Here is a 22,055-nt window from a genome sequence, read left to right as displayed (position 1 = left end):
TCAAAGAAGAACTTAACCAGAAAAGAAAGCCCTAATAATAGCATAATGCTTTCTACAGCCTAACAAACAGCGCTCTGTAGATAGATAAATGACCACCTATGGAAATTTTAGATTACACATAAAATGATAAATTTCTTTGTGGGACATATACCAAGAACACTAAAATGGTGCACTTTTGTAACAAAGCTTATGGTCGTAATCCTCTGTCTGCCCAAATTCTTTATTATTCTTTATTACACATATACATAGAAACAAAAGGGCCAAGCGAAATAAGACACTTAGCAAGGGAAAAGAAATGAAACTGCTTCGCATTTGGCGCTTAAATACATATTAAGCAGAAGATGCAGAGGAGGCAGCTCCCCCACCCACTCCAGCCCCACATGTTCACAAAATCGTGGGAGAATATTTTTTCTCCATGCACAAGAATCCATGGCACCAAAGGACAACTGATGACAAGAACAATCCCGTGCGCTGGGAATACAGCTCAGTTGATAGGGTGCTTGCCTCCCATGTACAAGGCCCTGGGTTCAATCCCCAGCACCACCACCAAAAAAAAATAAAAAATAAAAAAAAAAATCCTAACTCAAACTTAACTTAAGGCACTCATTAAAGCCAACGATTTTAAGCTTTACCCCTCGCAGGCTGAGTGCCAAGGCTACTATCAAGCAGTCAAATGTACTCTTATTCCTTCTCTCTTTTATTTTCCCTGCCCATCTTCTGGTACACACATAAGAAGTCAAGGATGAGAGGCAGAAAGACCATAAAAATTAACAAAGTCAACAATCAACCAACAAAGTAATTCCAGGGGCCAGGATATGCTTCAGCTAAATGAACACCCCCTTAACAGCTCAGAATCCAGGGGCTTTATCCTCTTCATTCCCTTGGAAGATTCCTGGGGTTGGCTTCCCTTTCTTCTCGGCCATTCCTCAGACATGTTTGGGGTCTTCACTGTGCTAGATCTTCCACCTGAGTGAAACCTGGCGCTGTCCTCGGGTTCACTGTCAGCACCAGTGACGCTCCAGAGGAGACATTTCACTTCCCAACAAAGCTCAGATGCTTCTGGAAATGCATCAAGTGGTGAGGCTGAGGTCAAGAAATATGCTCTACTGCTGCTTTAGATAAGCTTCAACCTCAAGGTAGATGCTCCAAAAAAAGAAAGACACCAAAAAACCCCTCTGGCATGCATATGTACAGCCCCAGAGTGACCACTCGCATCAGGCATACATCAGTTCCTTTTGTTCTTCCCCTCTGAGGAGTCCATAACCCTGATTTTGTATGTGAATAAGCACACCACTTCTTTTTTAGACTGTCTGCAGTTCCTCAGCTACATCTCCCACGTATTATCAGAATTTAGTCAACCAGCTTATCCTCCGTGAATAACTGGTACTTGAAAAGAAGAATAAAAATGTATTGGGCAACTGAAAGAAGTTCATTTGAGGAACACAAGTTTGGAAGTTTTTTGATATAAATATACTCAACTAATCAGGTTGTGTTTTAAATCTATGTGTTTTGAAGTTACTTTGAGGAAGCCCTTTTTAAAAAATCTTGTTGTATTTCCACATTACTATCAGCAGTAGCAAATCTCTGAGTAAATCTCTGCTTTGAGAAGCGCATACAGTGATAGCCCCTTTGTTTCTGTTGTTGTTGCTGATTTCTTTAAACAATCTTTAAAAATATAAACACCATTCTCAGCTCCAGGGACTGCAGAAAAGGAAAAAAAAAAAAAAAAAACGGTTCAAAGTTTGCCGACCCCTGCTCTAAAGAACAGGTACTTTTCCTTTGTAATAAAAGCAGAGCAATGCTTTAAAACAGTATGGAAAATTCAGATGTATGGCTATGAGTTCCAGCACCATCCTATTAATGTAGCTACTTGCATGAGTCATTAAACACTTCCGTGCCTCATTTTTTTTTTCATGTATAACATGAGAAGCAGAATAGATGAGTGGTTTACAAACCACACCTCAAGGAACGCTACGCCTCCGAGGTGTCCAGGGCAGGACACAGCTCTATGAACCCATCCCCACCCCTCACACCAACACACACCTACCAACACAGCCTTGCTTTAATCTTTCTTTTTTTTTAGTTTTGGAAAAACACAGTATCAGATGATATTAGGAATCCTCTGAGTGGGACTCCTTAGTGAATCCATTATAGGCTCCTCAATCTTTCTCTAGCCATTTGACCTGGGTGTGTCAGGTAAATAGGAAATTATTTTAAGGCCCATCTTGAGTATGCAAAGGAAAAGAAGCGGAAAACATTAAAGATCTTATTCAAAGAGGCCACCTTTACTTGTTGAGATGTGTAGAAATGCATCTGACAGCCAGATCAGAGGGTTTGCCCAGTCCCACACGAACTGATCAGAGGAAGGGCTTGTCCCTGTGCCTTTCCATTCAAGGATCTGGGGAAAGCAAGATGGCACAGCAGCGAAAACCCAGGATAAGACTCCGAGACCTGGTTCTACTCCAACCTGAATTTGGAACTTAAGAGCCATAGAACTCCTGATGCTTATCTAACAAAAATTGGAGACCCTACTATATATTAACCCATAGACAGGGTTTGGGGAACCAAACAGATATGGTAGAGTCTGTGTTCACTGGTCAGATCCTCATCCATAAGTAAGATAAAAACACCTGCTCCCTCTCCTATCCATGGTGGGCCTGCAGGGAGGACCAAAGGGTTGTAAACCGCAAAACACGGGTAGCACTAAACCAGGCAACTGGAGGTTCTCCTTTCAAGTAAATACATGAAACTTCATGAATTTGCCAAATTGGTAAAAATAAGGCCACAAGAAGTTTTGTATAGGAAAATATTATTTATAGAGTATGAAAAAGCAAGGCAAAACAGAGTGACACAAGCCCTGGCCCCAGACCCTCCCACAGAATCCTACGTTTGTATTCACAGAGGAGGATGCTATTAACCACAATTTTACAGGGTCATTCTGAAGCTAGATGAGAATTTTGAAAGTGAAGCACCTGGCATCAAGTTGGCACTTAGAGAATAATAGTTTCCCTTCCTCCCAGGAATCCACCTAGGAATCTCAAGAGTAGACTGTGGCTTTACACAGTAGGGCTTACCCCAGGACATGGCTATTGCTCCCCAGCGCTATATCACAGTCACCTCAACCAAAGAGACAGGAAACTTCTGGTTGTTATGAACATGGAATCCAGATGCAGAATATGCCCAGTCATCAGGAAAATCTTACAGTCTTGGCACAGTCTGAGGACAGAAAGAGCGTAGCGGCCAATAGCAGGGGGAGACTCCACAGCCTGGAATGTGCCAGACTTCCAACCACAAACATTCCCTCTTATACTTAGACTGTGGTGTCCCCTGTGGTGTAGGCCGTGGCCTCTGCTCCTCTGGGCAAGTGTCCTCGGAAGCACATTCTCTAGGCATCTCTAGGCTACATCCACGGCACTGTCCTTCACCTCCTACCCAGTCCAGACACACAATTTAGGGAAATCATTTTCTCGTTTCTGAAAAAGGAAGACAACAGGAGATGGTCTCCAAAGCCCTTTCCACTCCTAAAACCCTTTGAATCTGTGATCCAACCTTAACTTATTTATTCATCCATTCCACAGCATGTATGGCACACCTCCTGTCTTTGATTCTGTGACCCATTCTTGACTTATCATTCATTCAACAATATTTATAGAATATCTCCCATCTCTTTGCTTTTGTGACCAGTTCTTAACTCTTCTCTCTGTTCATTTATTCAACAATATTTATTGAGTACCTACTACATATCAAATAGTGTTATGGGCAAGAAGGCACTAAAAAAATAAGTAGCCAATGTCCTTAAAACAGCCCATGGTCAATGAGAACATGGATAAGTAAGGAATTATGCATATGAGAGATTACGGTGATACATCTGTGGGGACCAGGGAAGGAGTCACCTAGTTCTGCCAGGTGGGACGATGGTAGGGATAGAGGAGAAACAGGAAGGGCTTCTCAGTGTTGGAGGTGAAGTTGGATGTTATAGGGAGATCAGACGCGTGGGTTGAAGACATTCCAGAAGCAGGGAAAAAGCAATATCAAGGTAAGGGAATGTAAGTATGATTTGCAGAACAGATAATTCAATATGAATGATCAAGGAGTATCCAGGAGGTGAAAGGAAAGGAGATTCAGTTGATGAAGCATCTTCAAAATCTAGAAATCCAAATTTCATCCTTTTAGGGAATGCGAAAAGATCTTAAGTAAGGATTATCTGGATTGTATGAGTTTTAGAAAGTCTACTGTGGTGGCAGTGTGAAGACTGGATTATAGGGGCTGGGGTGGGGGATGGAGAAAGTGAGATTGAAGCAAAACAAAAGGGAATGAGGTTGGCAACTGTTTTAATTCTTTATGGGAAATAGTAAGAGTATCCACTATAGCAGTGGCAAGGGCTGGGCACGATGAATTCTGCAGCTATTTTTGAAATAAAACTTGGTGATCAATTCAATGGTGGTGGCGAAGGGAGCAGTGTTTGAATTTCACCCAGGTTCCTGAGTGAGTGGGTTAATGGAAGGTGAGGACAGCAACCCAGGTGTGAAAACCTTAGCCATCTCTTGTCCATGGTGACCAAAGGAGTTCTCCTCCAAACAGGAAGCCATCAGACAAACATGGCGCGTCTTCAGAGATCGACACTGTTACCTACGTGTTTACAGAGAAGAAAGGTAATTTAACCAACGAGTTTATTTAAGACACTACTTTTATTTTAAACAAAAGCTGTGAGAAGCAGTTATAAGGTAACTGTGCTTCATCCTCAGGGTTCTCTGCCTTTTGAGTTCTTCAGTGACAATACATTGTGCTGCATGATATCATTACCAACTAAAGCTAAAGAAACACACACACACACACACACACACACACACACACACACCAAGACTTGATGTTTCTATTCCTGGTAGGCACCTAACAGTAGTGGTTCTCAAAGTGTGGTCCACAGATCCCCAGGGGCCTCTGAGGCCCTGAGATTAAAGTTACTTCCATAATAATAGTAAGATATCATTTGCCATTTCACCCTGTTGACATTTATGCCAAAGATACAAAAGCAACGATAGAAAAAAAACTATTAACACTTTAGCTCATACCAAGGGCAGATAGCACTAAATCGTACTCGTAGTCACTGTATTTGTTGCTGCTACACACAGCAAAACAACAACAAAAACTAATGCACAAACACAAACAAAAGGCAAACAGAAAAACTCTGCTGGCTTTATTTAAGAATGTCTTTGACAAAGACATTATTAATTTTATTGCAGATTGCTCCTGAGCAAACATCTTTCTGATACATGTAAGGAAACATGCATAAAGCACTTCTGCCTTTACTGAAGCCTGCTGGCTATGGTGAGAAAAGGACATTGGGTCAGGGGCTGAGCTCGCCACTCTTCCACGCAGCATCACTTTCAAAATAAAGAGTAACTGACAAATTTCAAATGTGGAAATGAATATTTCTTGAAAATGAATAAAGCAAAGCTGGTACTTCAAGGAAAAACTGACAGTATTTTTTAGCCAATGAGAAGATTCAAACTTTCAAGTAACCATTAAAGTTTTGGAAAAATTTGTATTCTATGCTGTGAATGACAGCTTCCCAATATAATACTTAAAGGTTTTTCAGATAATTTTTCTGTTGATATTAACAATTTTTATGCTGTACAGTTGAAATGCACCCATATTTAGTGGCTCTGCATAACTCAGGGAACCAGTATTTTCCCAAGTGTCCGATGCGGATGTTACATGCATGATGAACTACTCAAAACATAAGACGGTCTAGTAGATTCTAATGTAAGAGAACACAGAACACTCATTGAACTGTTTTGGTTTTGGTTTGGGGGTTGTTTGTTTTTGTTTTGTGGTCCTGGGGATTGAACTCAGGGCCTCACATGTGCTAGGCAACTTTGAAGTGTTTGGATGAAGCATCACAACTCACTTTTAAGAAGCTACCTCTTTTTGAGTTTTGATGTAGTTCAAAGAATATCCACAGTTATCTGAACAGACTATTACATATCTGTACAAAGCGAGATTTTACTCCACCCCACACCTGTTGGAGTAGATTGAGCAACTGAAGCAAAGAGAATCTAGTTGTCTTCTACTAAGCATTACAGGTTATAGCAAAAATATAAAACAATGCCACTCTTCTCACTCTTTTGATTTTTTTGGAAAAACACATTTGATTCATTAAAAATATATTATTTATAGTTTAAATGTAATAGATCACCATCATTTTTAATGATGCAAATGCTGCATCTCTCATTTTTAATCTCTAAAGTGATAGTGCATATCCACAAAAGCACATCTGAGTTCTCATTAACTTCTAGGGGTCCTGGAAAAGAGATCCTGGGACCAAATTATTTGAGAACCAGCATCTTAGGGAAATTAGCCCTCCAGCCTGGACAGTGAGATGCACACAGCAGCACTGCTCAGAACAGCCGAAAGAGGAGCCAAGCTCCATGGCAGTGTTTCTACAGTGCAGCGTTAGCAGTGGAAACAGACGCAGCAAGCTCCACACAGCAACGCGGATAAATCCCAGAAAGGCAACTGTTGAACACCAAGCTGCAGAAGGCCTGCTGCATGCTACTACTTTTATAAATCTCCAAGACAGGTGAAGCCAAGCAATGCAGCAAAGCTATGGAGAAGATGAAAAGAGACAATAAATAGACACATTCGATAACGGGAACTTGTGTTGGGACAAAAGTGGCAATAGAAGAATACCCTTCGGAGAGGTTCAATTTTTCAGTGTTGAAATTTGTTAGACGGGGTGGTAGTTTTATTGATGTTGTTTTATCACTATGCTTTATTATATATGTAAGATACACACACATTTTTTTTTTAAGAGGACATACTTTATGCCCTTCAAAGGGAGGCACTGCATCTTTGCTAATTATTCAGGAGCCAGGAGGTAAGAAAGGGGTGAGCCCTGGCCATACCTTTTCAGCACCAGCCCCCAGAAACCCATCACAGGGCAGGGCTCCCCCACCAGCCCTTCCAGCCGGTCACATCCACTGCCACTCACCCTAGTTTGGTTTTCCAAAGAGGCCTCTCTACTTGAAAAGGGCCTCTCTTTCTTTCGGCCATCACCCTCCCTCTCTATTTTTATTAAAGTGCAGGAAGCTACCATACTTTACAGTTTATTTCTTTTTAAAAAATTTTTTTTGTAGTTGTAGATGGACAGAGTGCCTTTATTTTATTTGTTAATTTTTATGTGGTGCTGAGGTTCGAACCCAGTGCCTCATGCATGCTAGGCAAGTGCTCTACCACTGAGCTACAGCCCCAGCCCCTTTTACAGTTTTATTTCTGAGTTGCGCCCAAACCTCTAAATTTAGCAATCACAATCTCTATCACTTGGGCCAGCACCTGCCATATTTTTCCTGCTTCTTATCCTTATGTCACCAGGTTGGTCCCTGCGGTTCAGGGAAGCCCCTTCTCTTACAGTCTCCCATCTGCTTGGGGTTAATGACATTCCTTGTGCTTGGAATCTTCTCTCCCTTCTCAACATCTGAATCCATCAATTCCTTGAGGGCGCTTGGGATGTCACTCCTCTATGCCCATCGAGGATCCTATGCCCATCCCTCCTACTTGCATTTCTGCCAACATTTATGTATCAAATTCATAGTACATCTCTTGCACTTGTTCGCATATTGATTTGTACTTATCCTCTGTATAGTTTTGTGTCAACATGTGAAAGCACTGTTGGCAGAGACTGTGTTCCACAGAACTTCTCTGAGCAGGTACATGCTCAGAACTTAATGATTCAGCAGCACATGGGAACCACAGCTCTTGGACGATCAAGATGTCACTGCTCTATCACTCCACCTTATGTGTTGTACCATATACTCTAACTCCCAAAAGGTGCTCAGTGCAGTATATTGAAAGAGGTGCTTCCTGAGGCAGAAGCATGCATGCAATTTTATAACAGAAACTAAGCAAAGCAGCATTTACGTCACAGAATTCTTTTTCATACTATTAGATAAATTTAGAGTTTAACACTTCTCCCCACTCTATCCTGAATTACTAGAAGTTCTTTGAAAAATCACCCCGACAGGTGGTTGAGCCAACTTCTTCATAAGCACAAGATCACTGTTCCATTTTTTAAAATTATTCAACAGGTCCTTATCTTATCAAATCAAATTTATCTTTGTAACTTCTACCCTATTGGGCCTTGTCTCCATCTTCCACTCAGCATTTCACAAGTCTGTGAAAATATTTTTCAAGCTGAATCAGACTTCTGTGTTTCCATCTCTTTCTCTGCCCACTTGGCTCTTGAGAGCAGGGACCAGGCTCTGCTCAGCTCTAGGAACCTCTAATCCCTGACACACACTCAGCTCCCGCTGGTGAAATCAATGAATAAATGTACGAATAACAGAATAACACACCGGTTATCGCATGTGAGCTGACAATTTAGGATGAATGACAATTCGATGTAAGTTCCTCCCTTTTTCACTCAACAGAACTTCATAGATTTGAACGTAGATACCGAGCACAATTCTTATCCGCCCCCACTCTTCTTTTCAAATTAAGCACTCCCACTGCCTCCGTAATGAACTCCTCATAAGATGACTTTAACAGCCTACGACGTCCTTGCTGCCTCCCTTCTGATGGGTAGTTTGTCAGTTTCCCCCTTGAAACCAAAGCATCCAACCTGGGATTCAACATCAGAGATGTGATGTCATCAGCTCCCAGAGCAATGTGGCCACCCTTGCACTGAATTCAGGACTTCAACTACATTAGCCAACTCTGCAGAAATGCACCCACCCATATTTCATATTTTTAAATATTGCTAATTAAGGTGTTCTCTCTGGGGGTGGAAGTTGGGATGAGGGGACATTCACACTTGAGACGTTTACAGGCAATTTTAATTATTTGGACTAACCGTGTACCAGTTTTGTCATTAAACTCAATATAGATTATTAAAAATAAGCTTATACTTCTTGTTTACACTTCTTCATTTCTGGGTAGTTTTTACATATTTATCTATTTAACAGGTCCTTATCTTATCAAAGATTTCTGTGATTCCAACCTCAGGAGACCATCAAGTCCTATTCAAATTACTTGTATTTTCTCTTGTCCTTGTGTTTTCTCATCAATGCAAAAGGCCTCAAGGAGCCTCAAGGAGCAATAGGTGTGTCTGTGGATCTCCACCAAAGGTACTATACCCGTGCAAGTCGGGAAGCGGCGCACTTTCTTTTTTTGTAATAACCCCACACCCCCTCCCCCCTTCCCCTCCTACCCCTCTTCCCTATCTAGAGTTCATCTATTCCTCCCATGCTCCTGCTCCCTATCCCACTATGAATCAGCCTCCTTATATCAGAGAAAACATTCAGCATTTGTTTTTTTGGGATTGGCTAACTTCACTTAGCATTATCTTCTCTAACTCCATCCATTTACCTGCAAATCCCATGATTTTGTTCTCTTTTATTGCTGAGTAATATTCCATTGTGTACATATGCCACATTTTTTTTTATCCACTGAAGGGCGTCTAGGTTGGTCAGTTTAGCTATTGTGAATTGTGCTGCTATAAACACTGATGTGGCTGTGTCCCTGTAGTATGCTGTTTTTAAGACCTTTGGGTATAGACTAAGGAGAGGGATAGCTGGGTCAAATGGTGGTTCCATTCCCAGTTTTCCAAGAAATCTCCATACAAGCAGCACACTCCGACTGCTCTCTCCTTCAGGTCAGATTAAAACTCTGCAAGTTCTTGTTGGAGGCTGGCTTCCCCCAGAAGGGAGAAATCACACAGCACATTTCAGGAACCTTTCCTGGCGCGTGGGGTCTCCCACACTGTTTCCTCCCAAATACAGCTGTGTTTCATTCTCTGAGGAGGCTCGCTGGGTTAACGAGTGGGCCCAACAAGCACAGATTAGATGCCTAATTCTAGGCCATTCCAGAAGGCAGCGCTCGCCATATGAAGCATGTACTCCCGGCCCCAGAAAGTGTCACTGCATGCGACTCTGTTCTATTGCCCTCTGCTCAGTCTAAGGTCAAAAACCCAGCTCTCCAGTCCTCAAGGAAAGAAACGTTCTCAGCAGCACACGTTGGCATGAGTCTTGGAGCCAACGTGTTCCATCAGCACCTAAGGGAACCTTAGGGGTGCCGAGGCTCTGGGGGGCCTGCAGGGGGGCCTGCAGGGGGCCCAGACATCACCTGCAGACTGTGAGACTCCATGAAGATTTCATGCACCTCTGAGCAGCACTGGGCCTCGAGAGATGTCAGAGGGTCCTGCCCTTGGAAATGCAGACGCTGGTGACTCTGAGCTAGTTTCTTGCCCTCTCTGTGGTTCCGTTTCCACTGCTGTCCCATAGGCGGGACAGGCAGCCCTTCTCCACCTCACAAGCAGACGACATCCATGAAACTGCTTCAGGAACCTTAAGGCATAATGTAAATAGAAGGTTTGGGTGACGTACTCTTATCCAGTTTACAATCTGGAGCTACTTAAGCACAGAGAGGGTAAGCAACTGGCTGAAGGTCACAAAACCCATGAGAAAGCTTGGCCATCGGACAGAAAACTGTGGCCTCCCCCGGGGTGGGGGGGAGGGACTGTGAGGGAGAAGACTGGGGTTTCTGTCGCCTGCCTATTGCAGGTTCCTTCCCCAGCCTCTGGTTTCCTGGAGCTGGAGCCAATTACTCAAGTCCATGAGCTCATTTTAGGATCTAAGAAAGTATGGTCAATAAACTGCCGGGGCTCAGCATCACATGTCTTTATTCCTGGCTGAAATGACATCATCCCAGAGTGGGCGTTCTGGTTAGTTCAGGGGTCCTCAACCCTTGAATGATTTGATTCATTCAAATCACCCAGAGGACTTTAAAAAAAGTCCAGTCCCAGGCTCCACCCTGGACCACCGAACTCCCGGCTATAGGGGTGTTTGACCTTTTTCAATCTCCCAGGTGATTCCAATCTGCAGCCAGGGGTGAGAAACACTAGGTTGCTTAATGGTGATCAGAAACTGAAGGGCAGCAAGATTGATTAACTACACGGCGCAGTGAAAGCATTCTAGGGAGATCCTCCGTTGACATGAAGCCACTTGTCAGGTGTACTACGGTGGCGGGCACTTACTGTGCAGATACTACACGCCAGACACACCACCTCTGAATCCGCACGTATGAGCTCCTTTAGTTCCCGTACAGCCGACAATGTCCCCCATTTTACAAATGAGAAGAACAGGCAGAGGATGGCAGTTACTTGCGAATGTCACAGCTAAATGTAGTACAGCCAGGACCATAATCCCTACCTCATACTGCTTCTCTGTGCCACCCCAGAATGCGGGACACAGTACCTTTGACTCAGTGATGAATTAACATTAGAGAATGTAGAACAGGTTCTCATCCAAATGCCTGCAGGGACCAGGAGGAAAGAGACCTGGGGAAGGTGGGCAGGTGTGTGTGCATATGGGGACACGGTGGCCGAGTGGTAGGAACTGTGGCAGACTGACGAGCACATGCCCGGGGAAGGGAGACAGCCACAGCAGATTGCTGCCATGTGGGGAGGTGGGCCCAGTGCTGCTGTCTCTTCCAAGTTTTCAAAAGAAGCTGGAAATTTGGATTTTTATGTGAAACCTCCAATCTCCAAAATGTTGCTTCAAGTTTTTAAACATACCCTGTGGGGCAAAACACCTCGGTATGGTACCAGGCTGTGACCTCTGATAGGCTCAAACACACACACACACACACACACACACACACACACACACGCTTACCTCAGTCCTTTACTTAAGACTCACTGAACACGTTCTCTTGGACTGGATCCCTGTGATTGGAAACAACAGGCCCTGCCTCTCCTCCTTTCTGTGTAAATCTGAACTATGACCCCTATAACATATGGAAAACACAATATCAATTTCCCCTCGGTTATTTTAATCAGTGGACAGCCTGTTGAACAAATGAATAAATAAACAAACCTTTATTAAACACCTATTCTCTCATTTCAGTCTCACTATAAATCTCCACAGGAGGATTTACTATTCTCAGTTTAGAGTAAAATTAAGCCATAATTCATAGGATTATTACACAACTTAAATGTAATTCAGAGCAAATCGTGTGACCAGAGGAACAAACTCATTCCTACAGTGAAAGCCCAATATAATACTGTGGGACTATGAAACAAGTACTGGTCAAGCCCTATGGTAATGGTCTCGTAAAAGAATTTTTACCATATCATATTGTTATTCCACATCACACTACTGAGATTCATTGAAAACAGAATTTTAAAAAAATACAGAAACTACCATAAAATTCTAGATCAGAAATGTCTATAATCTAATCACAATCTAAGCAAATAAACATTTCATATACTTAATAACGGGTAATATTATTGAGCTCTTTCAACAAAGCACACACTAATTAAGCATGATTTGACACGGACATGTAACATTTACATTTATATATGTATTCAAATAATCCTTAGGATAACTCTGTGGTATAGGAACTATTATAACTATTTAAAGATGAGGAAACTGGAGAACAGAAAGTTCAGTCATCCGCCCAAGATCACACAGCTAGCCAGTGGCCGGGGTGGGATCTGAAAAACCAAGCACCAGAGTCTGTGCATTTGACCCCCACCCTATGAACTTCAAAAGCAAATGAAGTTCTTGCACCATATACAGCAGACAGGAAAGGAACACAAAGTCACAGATGATATTTTCTCTTTCTCATTTCAAAACAACAAGAAATTTTTTTTAAGCACACAGCATCAGGCAGCCCAAGGTACTAGCACTACATAACTTGAGAAAATCCACCATCCTCCACAAGTTCAGTAGCTTGAAGGCTCAGATAAGTCGAATGCTGCTAATCAATCATGTAAAAGATCATTTCGCCTGGCCTTCTTCAGTCGCCTTTGAAGGCCAACTCATTCAGAGCACTCAGACCGTTTACCCTGAGATCCACATCTCTCTCCCCTCCTAGTTTCCTCCACACCATGCCTCTAAGGGGGTCCAACCACTCTTGTGACGCATGTAGAAATTATCAGAGAAGGAGAGAGGTTATTTTAGGGTTTGTTCTTCAGGCTCTGAGGAGGTCTATGGATTTACTCCTTGATAGTAGACAAACTTTGCTGAATTTGGATTTTCTTTTTCTTTCTTTTCTTTTTTTCAGTGCTGGGGTTGGAACCCAGGACCTCATGCAGGTTAAGCATGTGCTCTAACACTGAGTTACTTTCCCAGACCTTGGACTTTGTTAAAAACAAAAGCAAAGAGTACCTGGCCATTTAAGAACTCCAGAGACAGAAATTCAGGGGTGGAGACTGTGTTTTAATAAGAAACTGGACAGTTGGATAATAGACCTTTAAGGCACACAGACTCTACCACACTGGGTATAACCCCAGTTCAGTCTGTGAAAAGCACAGTTGCTAAAGGCCACATTCTGACCTCACACCATGGCCACCTAGCACTATACATTTTATAAAATCAGACACAGTATAGCCGTGTGTGTGTGTGTACATACATGGGGTGAAACTGACTTTTATAAATTAAACAGCAATATGCACCATGTGGTCTAAGACTAATATAAAGTCAAAGTCTGATTTTAATTTAGAAATCTACCTTAAAACTGTAGCAATTCTAGCCAAGGTGAGTCCCTGGGGAATGATAAGAGTCACTGACAGGCCCTTGTGTTAGCACCTAGTCATATACTATTCTCCAATATCATAAAAATATAATTTACAGGGGACAGAAATACAAAACTTGCTCCCAAGCAGAAGGAAGAAAGTAGAGAGAAACCAGTGTGTCAAGTATCCTCAACTCTTTCTAAGTTCAGTGATTTGCATATTATTTAATATGACAGAAGACATAAAGTGTTCTACACACTCAGTCCTAGACGGTAGGAATCCCTGAGCAACACAGCTAAGGGAGAGAGAGAAAAAAATGTACATCAAAAGGAGGAAAGAATCATCCCTCACGGTATGTGCCCCTAACATGATCCTAAGAGCACATTAACTAAACCAAAACAGGAATGAAAACTCAGACCTCTTACCAGGCCTGGCCTGAATTTCTTTCCAATAAGAGAAAACCCCAAATCTATTCCTTCACCACAAAACCCATGGTCTTGTAAAACCTGATGCTAGAAACCCTTTAACGCACTCAAAATTCCTATTTTGTAGGTCATACTCTCATTATCTTGTTCTGCGACCAGTCTGATTAAATTATAGAAAATTACTAATACATCACTCAGAATGGAGAGATCAGCGCCAGCCTGGTCTGTTTGTTTTTCCTTCTCCTATTCTAATTCTCCAGCAGATATTTAAAAAAAGACCCAAGGAGGACAGGACAACTTCAATTGAGGGCTAACGGACATACTAACTTAATCCCAGGAATATCATGCCTTTCAGCCCAAACAGAATGACACTGGGGACCAGTCACAGATATCAAGGAAGTTTCATACAGTGTAGCAATGTGGTATCTTCCGGTTCCTTCATACCTTGTGCTGTGGTGGGAAAGTTTATGCTCCCCCAAAGTTCACGAGAGGTGTGGCCTTTGAGAGGTGATTAGGTCATTCGGGAAGAACCTTGATGAAGGAATTAGTGCCTTTCTATAAGAAGCCCAATAAAGCTTAGCTGCCTCCTCCTCCCTGTGTGGTCAGAAAGCAGAGCCATTGTTGAAGCAGAGATGGAGCCCTCACCAGACACTGAAGTTGTGATTACCTTGATCTTGGACTTCCCAACGTCCAGAACTTTGAGCAATAAATTTTTCATTTATAAATTACCTGACCAAGGCATTTTGTTATAGCAGCCCATATGGACTAGGCCATCTCATCTTTGAGTCCAAAGATGCCAATTTGCATATATGACCAGCATTAACGATGCAGGACAAGAGCTTTTCTCTTTAGTGGAACTAACTCATCCAGACGTGATCTGAATCCATACTACTGGGATTACTAAGTGAACCCAGGCCAGCACCATGTATCCTAACCTGGCCTTTTCCACAAGAACATGTTGATATTGACAGGACTCCTTATACTACTAAACCAACTTTTGATCCCAGGAGAATCCTGCCTGGCTATTCCAGCAACACACACTCGCCCTTGGGTGTGTCCACAACCTCTGTCCATTTAATTTTACAAGCTTCTCGAGGCAGAGATTTTCTACACCTCTTATGGAACTGTCCTAATAGAGGCCCTTCAAAGACTCTAAAATACCAAATGCACAGCAAGCTCTAACACTAGCCAAAAGCTGTCCAATTTATCCTTCTCCAGCATGATTTATTAACACTTTGTGCAGAGACTTGTCAACTCATACCAGCTGTGTCATCTCCAGAGCGAGATGGCAGCACACAGATAAATTAAAAATCAATTTTTTTATTAGAAACTATTTGAAGCATTAGAAGGAATGTGATTTTGAGCCGTCTTCCCTGTTTTAGCAGGAAACCCCAGTGATACCCTCCTTACTGTATCAGGAATACCTAGATGTTCTTTTTGGAGACCAGCAAGGCATTATTACCTATCATCAGCCCAAACTGCTACTTGGTCCCTTAGAATCATTAGCCCTGGCTGACAGGAGTCATGAAATATTGTGCTACTTCAGACTGAAAATTTTCCCCATGTGGTTGCTACCATGGTTAGTCAAGAGGTAGTGCCTGGTCACTGCAAAAATTAATAAGAACAAATGGGGAGGAGTTGGGAATGTGGCTCAATGGTAGAGTGCTTGCCTGTAAGGCCCTGGGTTCGATTCCCAGCACCATTAAAAAAAAATAAGGGGAAAGAGTTAATTTTTTTTTAATGCTTCTCCTTCATCAGACCAAAAAAGACTCATAAAATTATTAAAATGTATCTATATACAGGTATATCTAAACACCTGAATATAGGGATACATATGTCTGTATATATGTCCTGTTCCTTTCCAGTCATTCTCGTCCCCAATTTTACTAGAAAGCAGGAGAGAATACTTCAAGTTTTGTTAATGGAAAACATAATTACCTATCCTAGTCTTGACCCACGACTGAGTAAACAGTGAAAGTTCTGGAATAATAAAACAGTTGTTTTAGTACTTTTCCTTTTGTGCTCCCGCTCAAGAACAGGGATCAGACAAATTTCCAATGGTAAGTGTAATAGGATCTAAACTCACGTGTTTATGGATGAGTTGATGCTAATGAGGAAATCTTTAAAAAGCTGATCATCAATAGTAGAAGGATTTACAGATGCAATAAACATAGGAAAAAGCCCTTCCTATATCCTCTCCCTCTTCAGTTTGTTATGAGGTTCATAAAGAGCCTAGCCCCATACCTAGTGGTTTCCTTCTTCCTCTTGTTAGGCTGATGAACCTTAAGAGATGCAGTTTGGAATTCTGCTAAAAATAAGCATGTGTTAAAGCTCAAAGGACCGACCAGGAGGACATACTTCATGGTACTGGACCTTGTTAATGGAAAGAACTTTTGTAAAAGAGCCATCAACAACAGCAACAGGATCACATTTAAGACTCCAAATGATCATTACAACCTTAAGCCAAGAAACAAAGATTTTATTTGGAATTATAACTTTTAAAACCAACCCTTGAAAATAATACAGGTTTAACACCTTTTGCTGGTGGTGGTGGTGGGGTGCCTCCAAAAGTTAATACAGAACTTCTTTTTGATTTGTCAGTAGGATCCCCACTCAACTCTATAGAGCTGGCCATTTTTTCCTGCATATGTATGAGGCCAATGTAACAAAAACAAACACACACACACACATACACACACACACACACACACACACACACACACCCCTCAGAGGCCCAAGAGGAAATGACTGTAGAATTTTAAATCAGAAACCCAGGGCTTCGGTTAGTAGTGTCAGGTTAAAGGCTCGCCCATCTCCAAAGCTAATTCGGTTCTGAAGAGTCCCAGGGGTGTCTAGCTGAACAGAAGGAGCTAGGAAACCTTAGCAGGCCAGAGCCCAGCCTGGGGAATTGCTGGGACTCGGTGCCAGGGGCTGAGGCTCACCCCAGAGTTGGTATCAGATAGTACCAAGTGCTAGTCTGGATTTCCACGACTAATCCACTGGAGAGTAGAACTTCCAGGTTCCCTGGTGTCTGTGCTGTCGAGTGGGAGGACTGTGGGTGTCACAGACCCAGACTGTGCCTGGCTAGTAGTATACTTAATAAAAGAGAAATAAATCCAAGATAGAACAAGTCTGTAAGTAGCAATAGTTTATGCTTTAGAAATCTTTAGTCATACAATTGTGGGGTGCAGAGGCCAGGAAGAGACCTAAGAGGAAGTGGAAAGCATTCCAAATTTACTATAGATTGTTTTCACAAGTTTCCTTTTTACATATTCTAATTTGCACTTCTTAAATGTGTTTACTGGGTTCTACAGATTCTTAAAACAACCTATCAATAGGGGCTTTAATCACTTTTGTATTTACTCAGAAGGGCTCTTTGGCTGTGAAGCAATTTGCCCCAGTTCATTCCCCTATCACCCCTTTTCCCTACCCCCAACATTGCACACATTACTCCTTCCTTATAGGGTCAACTTTCTAAACCTGCTCCTATATAACTTCTTAAAACCCTGGGATGATTTCTCTCAAGCAACTTTAATCCCCAGACTTAACTACATTTTAACTTCGATAGAACATAGTTCTCCAGGGGAAGAAAAATCCTTCCCTTACACATAAACAAACAAGCATACAAACCAAGAGTTTATCATTACAACTAGGACTTAGGACTGCAATTATACCCTATAATAAATAGAAATTAACACTAATTTTTACCCAAGTCAATATTTATTACATCTAGATACCACTTGCAAGTCGCTCCAAGCCTCACTCAGCACTTAGCCAGCCTTGGGTTAGTGTGACTGAATTGCAAAATACACCATTTGCCCAGAAATTGCTCTTAGTCCAAATGCAAATTGCTTATAAAACATGTGTAAACCCCGCTTAGAACAGGCAGCACACATCCATAAAAATCCATTCAATGCAAAGGTAAGTGGAAAAGCTTCTCAAATTAAGGCTTCCCTTTTAAAACTGGAAGGACGTTTAAGGTGTTTCCAAAGGTAAATTGCTTCTTACTTTGGAAAAAGCAGCTTTACAGGAGTGAAAGAGGAAGGCGATTTTTAAGTGAGGAGATACCAGTATTCAATTAGAGAACAGGGTGGGAGAGTCCCCACTCTCAAAATATAACTTCATCACCAGGCACCAGCGCGCAGGAGAGGCCCACCAGGCACACGAGCTAAAATGGAGCCTGAATTTCCTCTCAGACGGAGCGGGTAGTCGCACGAGGTCAGGGTCAAGGTCACCGGCAGGGCAGGCTGCAGCTGCCCGACAGCGCTGCACACAACGGGAGGCACGGCCGTTCCATCTCCGTCACAGCCCAAACAGATAAATCCCTTCTCTTCTCCCACCCTCCCTCTAACCTAGCCAACTTTTCTTTTCTTTATTTCTTTTCTTTCTTTTTCTTAAAGCAGGGGGAGAAGAAAGGAAAATGACCAAATAACCTCACCGCCCTGGTTTTCGCACACAAGCTCATCAGCTCCCAAAGTTGCCATCTAAGGGCAAGTTCGCAGAGAACACTGAAGCCCATTTTGTCGGAGCAGGGCAAGCCTCCCCCGTGGCCCCCGCGGGGACTCCGGCCTCCGCCCGCTCCCCCACACGCCCCCGAGAAGAGCTGGGCGCAGTGGCCGGCCGGCCATGTGCACGCACTCTCCACCAACTGCTGTGAGTTTTCTGTGAATCGCTGCGCGGAGCCTCCCAACTCGCCCTCCCCGACTCCGCCGCCTTCTCCTCCTCGCACAAAATTTCCCTACACACGCAGCCGCCTGAGAGTGATTTTATGTGCATATATATTACATATGTGATATTATCCTCAGAACCTCTAGCGGGCAGGCGAAGAAAGGACTGCACAGGGGCATTTTTTTTTTTTTTAAAGGAAGGGGAAAAAAAAGCACAACCCAAGCCCTGTGCGTCGACTCCCTGCGTACCGGGAAGGGGAAAGAAAGAGGAATGTTTGCGGAGCGGACTGCCTGCAAGTGCCCTTGCTCGCCACTTCGGCCGCGGCCCGGGTGACACGGAGCCGCGGGGGCGCCCGGCCCCGGCAGCCCGCGCCCCCCTCGCGGTCCCCCGGGCAGGCACCGCCGCGGATATTTCGCGAGGGGGAGATCGATCGCGCTGCCTGTCTGCAGCGGAAACGCACACGCTCACACACAACCCGAGCCCGAGACACCATAACCTTAACCCTTCCCCCACCCTCCGTGAACTTCAGGTGACCGACCACGTCGGCCTGACACCCGGGCGGGCGGGCGCTCCGGCTCCGCTCCCGCCCCCAGCCCGGGTTTTGCAGGATCGGGCTCCGAGCAGCGCCAAACCGCCGGGAGAGGGGAGCAGAGCGGGGGGGAGAGAGGAGAAATTGACCCTCCGTCTCCCCCGACCCCTCCCTCCGGCGCCTCCCGCGTCCCCTCCTCCCCGTCACCCCGCCCCACGCCTTCTCCCCTGCCCCCTCTTCCCTGCATTCAAGGAGCCGGGCGGCCCCGGGGGATATTTTTAGTTGCTTCTTTCTCCTTCACTTTTAGCTTTAGCAGCATCTCGGAACACTCAAAGCGGAGAAAGATTGGGGGGGCGGGGGGAACTGGAGAGGGAGTGGGGGAAAAGTTAAGAGTCTCGCAAAGAAAAGCCCAGGGAGGGCGGAGAGGGACCGGGGGCGCGGGTGGAGGAGGGGAAGGGGACCGGGCCGTGCCGGCGGGTGTGTGTCTCCAGTTGGTGTGTGTGGCTGCCGCCGGGGAGGGCTGTGATGCACTTTAGTCCTGGACTCTGCTCAGGCTCGCCGGGGAGGGGGGTCTGGGAGCCCGAGTCTCGCCCGGCTCCGTCTGCTCCCACTGACCCCGCATTTTATTGCGGCCAGGAGCCCTGCTCCTCCCTCCCCTCAGCTCTGCAGGGACCTCGCGCGCCGCGAGCCGCCCTGCCTCCTGCCTCCGCCTCGGCGCAGCTCCCGCACCCCACATCCGCCCGCCGCTGCCCGGCCTCGCCCCCCGCCCGGCCGCCCCGCGCCCCGGCGCGCCCCCTCGCCCCGGCGCCGCGGAGCAGCCGCCCGGCGGCGCGTGTATCCCCGTGTGTTTGTGTGCGGTGCCCCCACACCCTCCCCGGCCGCTCCCGCCTCGCCCGCCCCCGACTCCCCTCCTCCGCCGCCGCCTCCTCCACCTCCGCCTCCTCCTGCTCCAGCCGCCGCCGCTGCCGCCGGCGGCTCCGGGGCCGACCAACCCCGGCGCAACCTTTAGCCGGAGACGGACCTCTCCCTGGATCCCGAGCCCGGCGGGCGGCCGCGCGCCCTCGCCCCGGCACCCCCAAACGCCATGTCACGGCCCCCTGCCCGCCGCGCGCCCCGACCCCCGCACCCCAGGCACCGGGAGCCACAAGGAATTTTTTTTTTTTTTTTTTTTTTTTAAGATTCCAACCTCTCCCACCTCCCCCCCAGCCCCCGGTAAAAACCCCGGCATCCACACTACTCCCCTCCTCCCGCTTTCGCCCCCTCCCCCCAGCAACCCGGAGTGAGGAGGGGGAGGGGGAGGCAAAGGGGGAAAAAAGCCCGATCTCAAGGAAAAAAAGAGGGGGGGCGAGAGAAAGAAAGAAAAAGAGAGAGAGAATAGAAAGGGCACGGGGCTGATCATCACCAACATGGCTGCCTCAGCATAGACCTAAACGAGGAGTAACCCGGGCTGTGTCTTTGTCAGTTTCACCTCTGTAACCCTAAACTAATGCAGAAAACAACGGAGGAGGCTGCGGAGGGGAAAGAGGAGAGGGAGAGCGAGAAAATGGCACGAGAGGAGGTGGAGAAGGGATGACTTACGTGAGGGAAGGCGCTTGGGCTGCTCCTGCTTCCTCCTGGGCATTTTCCCCCTTTTCTCACATTCTCCTCCTTGGTTAATGTGAGATCAAATAAACCCCCGTGGGGGCAGAGAGGCAGACACTGGCAGGAGCGGGGAGGTAGTTGGGGGGCGGGCGGGCGGGCAGGGGGAAACCCCTTCTCTCCGGTGTGTGCAATGGGTTGAAGCTTGTTTCCTGGAGCCAGAAGAGGGGTTTCTTCTTTTCTTTCTTTTCTTTTTTTTTTTTTCTCCTCTTTTTTTTTTTTTTTTTTTTTTAATTTTTGGTCGTGCACCTGGCTTGTCCCCGAGCGTAATATTCTTCAATGGAAACGGATCTAATAGGTGTGAGTGTGTGTGTGTCCTGTGCTCGCGTGTGTGATGGGAGGTATAAATAAATGAGTGCCGGTGCGGCGGTGTCTATGGCCGCGCTCTGTGTCTCCGAGCCCCTAACACTAATGTCGGGATCAAAGGGCAGCGGCGGCGGCAGCACAGCTCACAGCTCGCTCGCTCTCTCTCTCTCTCTCTTTTTCTCGCTCTCTCTCTCTCCTCTCGCGCTCTCTCTCCCTCTCTCTCTCTGTCACACACACACTCACACACACACAGAGGCACAGACTGAGGGAAAGAGCGAGAGCTAGACACACACACACACACACACACACACACACACACACACGCAGAGCAAAGAGGAAAGGTGCCCTAAGGCTCCCAGGGCGGACTCAGCCTCGGATTTACAACCGCTCTGTCTGCAAAGAATGGGGGGCGCGCGTGCGGGGGTGGGATGGAGTTCTTCGAATTTATCCCGCTAGTCGCCAAATCTAGGGGGGAAAAAAGTTTTTCCCACTCTTTCAACAACGATCCGTTCATTATTTTACTGATTTTTTTTTTAAAGGAGATAGATTGCTCTCTTAACTTTCTTTTGTTTATTAAACTACATTTTGTTCTGTATAAAATTCTTCGGGCTTTTGTCACTAGAAGAATTACTTCCTCACTCCATCACTGTAAGTCTGGAGGTTGCAGACTCCCACACACTCTCCAAAAACATCCCAATAAAAATATTCCTAAAAAAAAAAATTAAAAGATACCATATGGTAAGATCAATAACCAGTTTGATGGAATGAATGCCCAGCTGTTGGTGCATCTGATAGAGGTAACACTTGGGAAAAAAAGCTGCCTAAATGAAAGTTACAGGTCCTTGACAAAGGGGGGAAAATAAGATTAGGTCACCCCTGATGGCTGATTTAACTGCTACATGATACTCCTACAGTGCACACAGCGATCTTGACTTCTGAAATTTACTTTTTTCCTCTCCTATAATGCAGGTATATG

At 45.1% G+C, this 22,055-nt stretch overlaps 1 protein-coding gene across 9 annotated transcripts in view; it reads right to left on the bottom strand.

The window, feature by feature from the left end:
• Znf827 (zinc finger protein 827) overlaps positions 1-21,367 on the bottom strand; it is a 163,261-nt gene extending 141,894 nt beyond the window's left edge. For all 9 annotated transcript variants that reach the window (XM_071614640.1, XM_071614641.1, XM_071614643.1 and 6 more), the window contains exon 1: positions 20,714-21,367. In XM_071614640.1, the coding sequence (XP_071470741.1) occupies positions 20,714-20,756 (43 nt within the window). In that variant the 5' untranslated portion in view covers positions 20,757-21,367. The remainder of the gene's footprint in view (positions 1-20,713) is intronic.
• Between the last annotated feature and the right edge of the window lie 688 nt (positions 21,368-22,055).

This window comes from Marmota flaviventris, chromosome 7 (genome assembly GCF_047511675.1).
Source record: "Marmota flaviventris isolate mMarFla1 chromosome 7, mMarFla1.hap1, whole genome shotgun sequence".
Classification (NCBI taxonomy): Eukaryota; Metazoa; Chordata; class Mammalia; order Rodentia; family Sciuridae; genus Marmota; species Marmota flaviventris.
This window is presented reverse-complemented; position numbering and strand designations above follow the sequence as displayed.